The following is a 7291-nucleotide window of genomic DNA, read 5'->3' as shown; positions in this document are numbered from 1 at the left end:
TAACACAACCAATTGTGTCAAATGTTTTTTTTGTACGTTAGACGTGGATGTGATTTTAGTTCACTCAGACCTCTCTCTCCATCTCCTTTCTCCCTCTATAGAAAGTACCCACCAGCAACACGGAGGGAGGCTGGTCCTTCTCGCTGGCAGAGTACGTGCGGCACAACGACATGCCCATCTACGAGGCCTCGGAGCGGGTGCTCAAGTCCTACCAGGAAGAGCTGATGCCCGCCGAATCCTTCTCCGAGTTCCTGGATGTCGTTGGTCAGTGTTGCCAGACACATGCAGTCCACTGAGATAGTGGCGTACTCATGCAGTCCACTGAGATAGTGGCGTAGTCATGCAGTCCACTGAGATAGTGGCGTAGTCATGCAGTCCGCCAAGATAGTGGCGTAGTCATGCAGTCCGCCAAGATAGTGGCGTAGTGTCGTATCCGAATGCTGCTTTTTTTGGTTCATGGTTTTCTGCTCTTGCGGGGTTTATTGTGTTAATTTTAAATGTGAATAGTTTTATCACCTCGAAATGACCTAAACAAGAAACTGATTGTGTGTTAGACTCAAGACTCTGTTTTGATTTGTTTCCAGGGCTCCTCTCTGACATTCCGGACCCAGACCTCTTCCTGCAAGACCTGTTGAACTCTGTTCCCTGATGGTATTCAGTACCACCCTGCCCCCCCGCCCCCCCTCACCGAGACAAGAGCCCCACGATGGGGGACGGACGAGGGCCCACACATTGGTCCTGTTAACGACACCTCCATGGGACGACTCTCAACCGGAAAACCCTCGCTCCCCAACTTCTCCCTAGCTTTCTGTCACACACACACACGTGCATACCGTAACAGAGACACACACGCACGCATACTGTAACAGACACGCATACCGTAACAGAGACACACACGCACGCATACTGTAACAGACACGCATACCGTAACAGAGACACACACACACACACACCTGTTTCCTAGTCTCCACCAGGGGTTTGATCCCTCTGCATCATCTTCCAACTGTTAACTCTCTTGAAGCAGATCTTGTATGTGCAGTCTGAGTCAGGAGTCAGTTGGTGCATTTATGACCATGTTGTTGTAACATTTAATACACACGGTAAAACAAACCCCATGCTTCTCTCAAATATTACCCACAAAAAAAATGTCTGGGTTGCAAATCTTCAAGTAACTAAAAAAAAAAAAGTTTAAAAAACTTGTATAAAAAAACATTGTTTTGAGATTCGATCGCAGTGTATTAAGAGTGACCTGTGTTTTTTTTTTTGTTTTAAGAAGTTTAAGATGAGCTCTTTTTTTGTTTTTGTTTGTCATGACAACTTATTTGGCGTTTTCAAAAAGGGAGGCAGGAAGGAAGCTTCACAGTAGGATCTTGAATTAAAAGAACTAACCCTGTTGTCAGAGTACTATTCTCCTGACTACCCTGGGTGCCAGATCTCTCTGTGCTGACGGTAGATCTGGAAGGAAAATTGTACTCGTGTAGGGTTGGTTTCTCTTCTCGGTGACAAGAATCAGATGAAATGAGAAAAGAACAACAGCCACAAAAATCTCTGTTGAGCCCTCCCTCCCTCCCCGGTAACTCAAGTTCTATTAATCCTGATTGGTTATTCATGCTCCAATGAAACGTCACCATTTTACGACATTGTCCCAAATGAATAATACTAACAATAAAAACGGGGCCTTTTGCATCCTTTCCTTTTGGATTCGACACACTTCTCTCTCTTTATGGTGTTTTATGTTTTCTGGTTGATTTTTGTTGTTTCTGGTAAAGCAAGGTGTCGCTGAGTTCTTCAAACCTTGATGATTTAAATGGATTAATTACATCTCTTTAATATATAGACGCCCGCGTCCATCGCGACACGTGAAAACGGTGTCTTCAGAGCTGATGGTGTGGAGTTTAAACCTTTTAAAAAATAGCCCAATTTATAGTGTTACTTTCTCTCGTCGGCCTATTACCGCTGCTACAATGTTCAACTGTTGCTGAATGTCTGCTTTTTGGGGGGGGGTTAGCAATGATTAATAAAGTCGTGATAGTAATTCCACATCCATCGCTCTGTGTCTCGTCTGGTTTATTATATTTATTTATTGTTGCATAAATACATTTGACGTGTATTTACCGGAGTGCTGTCCGATTTAGATTATATACGAGGATCCAACAACTGATTTTTTTTTTGATTTTTTCTTCCAACATTTATTTAAAAAAAGGTAAGTCAGTTAAGAACAAATTCTTATTTGCAATGACCGCCTGGGCACAGTGGGTTAAGCTGCCTTGTTCAGGGGCAGAACGATTTAAATTTATACAAGGTGGAGTCGAGCAAGTTTTGATATAATTATCATAGTATTTAGCATGGATTTGTGTTGTCATTAAACAAAATGTCTTAATCCTATATGGACTTTTGTAGCACTCTTCAAATTAGGTCTCTATTCAATCAGTATCGTGGAAGTACCACTTTACAGCGTGATCTGAAATGTAAAGAGCCTTAGTTATAGTGCTCAAACGTCACTTCTGGTCTTCATTTTGACAATTTGTTGCAAACGGGATTTTATTATAGTAAAATCTAGCGGTGATGTAGAGGCCTTAAATCATCTCAGGGGAGGGGTCGGTGTGAAATAATGCTGCGTTCAGAACAACTTGGAACTCGGAAAATAACGAGGTCTGACTAGGAATAATCATCCAACCGATTTGAAGATCACCGACGTCATTTGAGTTCCCATGAAAGCACCATAACACTCCCTTCTAGATGTGCTGTGTGGTGCCACCAATCTACAGTGTGTAGATGAGCTAAAAACTGCTTCTCCAATAGAAATCCCCGATCACATGGCGACGTTGGCTAGTTTAAAAATGCACTATGCATTTCCTGGATGCTAAAGTTTGAATAGTTCGCCTAATTTCAGTTTCTGACAAGCCAAGCAAGTATACTGTGTAGAGAATCATAACCACAAATATTGTATTTTCAGCTGGTGTACAAAAGATGCAGAAATGAAACTTAAGAACGGGAAGCGGTGCACATAACATAACTACCGCTTCTTAGACATGATTTCAATAAGAATTACAGATCTATAACAATTTCTATGTGAATATTGTTTTGGGGGCAGGTAGCGTTCTCCTTGCATCAGCCAAACCTAGATTTGTCCGTCGAACTGCCAGATGGTGACGCTTGAGTCATTGCTCCAGAGTCCAATAGCGTTACACCACATGTTGATTTTAGGCAAGCTGCACCCAAGCTACTAGCCGCTTGTGTGCGGCTACTCGGCCAATGGAAACCCATTTCATGACAATGACAAACAGTTCTTTGGTGGCATCCTATAAGGTGCCAAGTTGAAAGTTACTGAGCTCTTCAGACAATGTTTGTATATGGAGATTGCATGGCCGTGTGCTCGATTTAATACACCTGTCAGCAACGGGTGTGGCTGAAGTAGCCGAATCCACAAATTTGAAGGGGCGTCCACATACTTTTGACCAAAATGCCGCAAGTCCACTGGACCCACACTTCTGAAGAAGACATACTGAGTATTAAAAATAAATGCTTACTTGTAGGTTGCTTCTCGACAATTAGAAATAATGGAAGATGATAAAGTAAATGTCTCAATAGAATAAACATTTTAGCATCAGTATAATACAGGAAGGTACAATTTATAGTGTAATATTTACACATGTTTTAGGGAAGGGGGGGGGGTTGTGGGGCAACTGTTTAAATAGTAAATAAGAGTCTGAGACAGCAGCAAATTAAAAACTACAAGATTGGTGGAAGGAAATAGTATGTTAAATGTCCATGTGGTTTTGCCAGTTTCAAACCCAGTGGCCTTTCATTTATTCACCTTTATTTCACCAGGTAGGCCAGTTGAGAACACCTTTATTTAACCAGGTAGGCCAGTTGAGAACACCTTTATTTCACCAGGTAGGCCAGTTGAGAACACCTTTATTTAACCAGGTAGGCTAGTTGAGAACAAGTTCTCATTTGCAACTGAGACCTGGCCAAAATAAAGCATAGCAATGTGAACAGACAACACAGAGTTACACATGGAATAAACAAAACATACAGTCAATAACACAGTAGAACAAAAGAAAACAAAAAGTCTATATACAGCGTGTGCAAATGAGGTAAGTTAAGGGAGTTAAGGAAATAAATAGGCCATGGTGGTGAAGTAATTACAATATAGCAATTAAACACTGGAATGGTAGATCGGCAGAAGATGAATGTGCAGGTAGAGATACTGGGGTGCAAAGGAGCAAGATAAATAAATACAGTATGGGGATGAGGTAGTTGGATGGGCTGTTTACAGGTGCAGTGATCTGTGAGCTGCTCTGACAGCTGGTGCTTAAAGCTAGTGAGGGAGATGTGAGTCTCCAGCTTCAGAGATTTTTACTTATTTAATTGTGGCTTTGCGTGGTGTTCAGCTTCTCTCTGTTCTAACCAGAGCCTGTACTGCAAGTCCTCTCTCCCTTTCCTCAACAGCTGCTGAAGACATTAGATCAGGGACCACCGGGGAGACTCACAAGGAGGCAGGTGTGGAAAACATCAGGCAGTACTGAGAAATGACCCCCAGGTGGAGCTGTGGAGAGCTATACAAAATAATCACAGACACAGCACTATTCAACACAAGCATTATTCAAGTCATTCCCAGGTTTCACATTCACAGCTCTTAGCACAGTCTGTCAGTCAGTAGGAAATGATGTTGGCTAGTAGAAAGGCACCCATGTCTATGCAGCACAGTGGTAGTTGCAGTCCCTTTGCTGTGCTGTGGATACAACGACGGCCCTCAAAGAACCGCACTGGACTTTATGCAAACTGAAAACCACATATTCTGAGGCCACATTTATTGTAGCTGGGGATTTTAACAAAGCAAATTGGAGGAAAATGCTATCGAAGTTCAACCAACACATTGACTAGTACTCGCTTTGGTAAAACATTGCTACTCAGCCCTCCCTTGGGTAAATCTGATCACGACTCCATTTTGCTCCTCCTTTCCTATAGGCTCTAAACTCTAAACTCAAACAGGAAGTACCTGTGCTAAGGTCTACTCAACGCTGGTCTGACCACGCGCACTGGGATATGTTCCGGGTAGCCTCTGAGAATAACATTAACGAAAGAAAGACAGATACGGTGACTGAGTTTATCAGGAAGTGTACAGGAGATGTTGTACCCACTGTGACTATTAAAACCTACCCAAACCAGAAACCGTGAATAGATGGCAGCATTCACGCAAAACTGAGCTGGGACCAAGAGACTGAAAAACAGCTTATATCTCAAGGCCATCAGACTGTTAAATGGCCATCATTCGCCGGCTACCACCCGGTTACTCAACCCTGCACCTTAGAGGCTGCTGCCCCTATATACATAGAATTGGAATCGCTGGTCACTTTAACAATGGAGCACTGGTCACCTTAATAATGTTTAAATAATGTTTATATACTGTATTCTATTCTACTGTATTTTAGTCAAAGCCGTTCCGACATCGCTCCATATACTATTTATACATTTCTTAATTACATTGTTTTAGATTTGTGTGTATTGTTAGATATTAATGCACTGTTGGCGCTAAGAACACAAGCATTTCACTACACCCACAATAACATCTGCTAAATATGTGTGTATGTGACCAATAACATCTGCTAAATATGTGTGTATGTGACCAATAACATCTGCTAAATATGTGTGTATGTGACCAATAACATCTGCTAAATATGTGTGTATGTGACCAATAACATTTGCTTTGAGCTGTTCACAAACTAAATGTACTGTGACCGGGGAGTAGAGACCACAGTCATTGAAGAGAGAAATCCTCTGAAAATGGATGTGTGAGTGAGGCCAAGGAGAGGGCCGGTTGAGATGAGAGGAAAAGGCAGATCTTTTAATGAAGAGTGCAACTGAAGCTTGGCTGTAATATTTGCACTCAGAGCACTCAGGGACAGCTGTGCTTAATGAGAAGCTGTGCTGTGAAGCCTGGAAATGACTCTGGCCATGTCTATACTTGACAGTTAATGTAGTCTGATAATGGAATTCCCAAAACATAATGTGTCCGCCAACATGTCCACATTCTGCGCCGCCCTATGGGACTCCCGATCACGGGCGGTTGTGATACAGCCCAGGATCGAACCAGGGTCTGTAGTGACGCCTCTAGCACTGCGATGCAGTGCCTTGGACCGTTGCACCACTCGGTTACAGTGTGATATGAAATTTTAAAAGGCAACGTTCCCACACTAGCAGAGACTACATTCAGGTTAGCTGATATTTAATTTACGTTAAACACTACTACACATGTCTGCTCAATCTCAAATGACCTTCACATTTCTGTCATGGAACCTGTTATGCTTCTGGATACAGATTGAACAAAGGCCCAGATTCAATCCGATCAAAAGCGTTAACCTGCGACAATTAACACCCACATAGCTGATTTGTTTTGGCACAGTTGGAAGGTGGAAATGAGATAAAAAATCTCACATTCCAGTGTTCGAGTTTGAAAACAAAGCTACGTGGGATTTCTATTAAGGGGGGGGGTATTCCAACCTGATTTAAGCACGTGTAAATGACACTAGTCTAATTACATTTTTGATGCACTTTTCTCTCTATGCCAATTCTGTCCTTGAATTTAAGCACGAGAATAGCATGCTATTCATCAGCTGGCTATTCATTTGGGATGAAGAGTGAATAAATGCAAGTGTGTCTACACATACACTGTATTCTGACCTTTATACTAGTATGGATCTCTGCAGTCCAATATGGAGATAATAGTATGGATCTCTGCAGTCCAATATGGAGATAATAGTATGGATCTCTGCAGTCCAATATGGAGATAATAGTATGGATCTCTGCAGTCCAATATGGAGATACTAGTATGGATCTCTGCAGTCCAATATGGAGATAATAGTATGGATCTCTGCAGTCCAATAGGGAGATACTAGTATGGATCTCTGCAGTCCAATATGGAGATACTAGTATGGATCTCTGCAGTCCAATATGGAGATACTAGTATGGATCTCTGCAGTCCAATATGGAGATACTAGTATGGATCTCTGCAGTCCAATATGGAAATAATAGTATGGATCTCTGCAGCCCAATATGGAGATAATAGTATGGATCTCTGCAGCCCAATATGGAGATAATAGTATGGATCTCTGCAGCCCAATATAGAGATAATAGTATGGATCTCTGCAGCCCAATATGGAGATAATAGTATGGATCTCTGCAGCCCAATATGGAGATACTAGTATGGATCTCTGCAGCCCAATAGGGAGATACTAGTATGGATCTCTGCAGCCCAATATGGAGATAATAGTATGGATCTCTGCAG

General features: G+C 42.1%; 1 protein-coding gene across 14 annotated transcripts in view; it reads left to right on the top strand.

Moving 5' to 3' along the window:
• The window catches only part of ubr4 (ubiquitin protein ligase E3 component n-recognin 4), a 161348-nt gene extending 159300 nt beyond the window's left edge, over positions 1–2048 (top strand). For all 14 annotated transcript variants that reach the window (XM_036988970.1, XM_036988965.1, XM_036988957.1 and 11 more), the window contains 2 exons: positions 102–264; positions 585–2048. In XM_036988970.1, the coding sequence (XP_036844865.1) occupies positions 102–264; positions 585–649 (228 nt within the window). In that variant the 3' untranslated portion in view covers positions 650–2048. The remainder of the gene's footprint in view (positions 1–101; positions 265–584) is intronic.
• The last annotated feature ends 5243 nt before the right edge of the window (positions 2049–7291 follow it).

Source organism: Oncorhynchus mykiss, chromosome 9 (assembly GCF_013265735.2).
Source record: "Oncorhynchus mykiss isolate Arlee chromosome 9, USDA_OmykA_1.1, whole genome shotgun sequence".
NCBI classification, from domain to species: Eukaryota; Metazoa; Chordata; class Actinopteri; order Salmoniformes; family Salmonidae; genus Oncorhynchus; species Oncorhynchus mykiss.
Note: the sequence above shows the minus strand (reverse complement) of the source record. Positions and strands in the feature narration are given on the sequence as shown.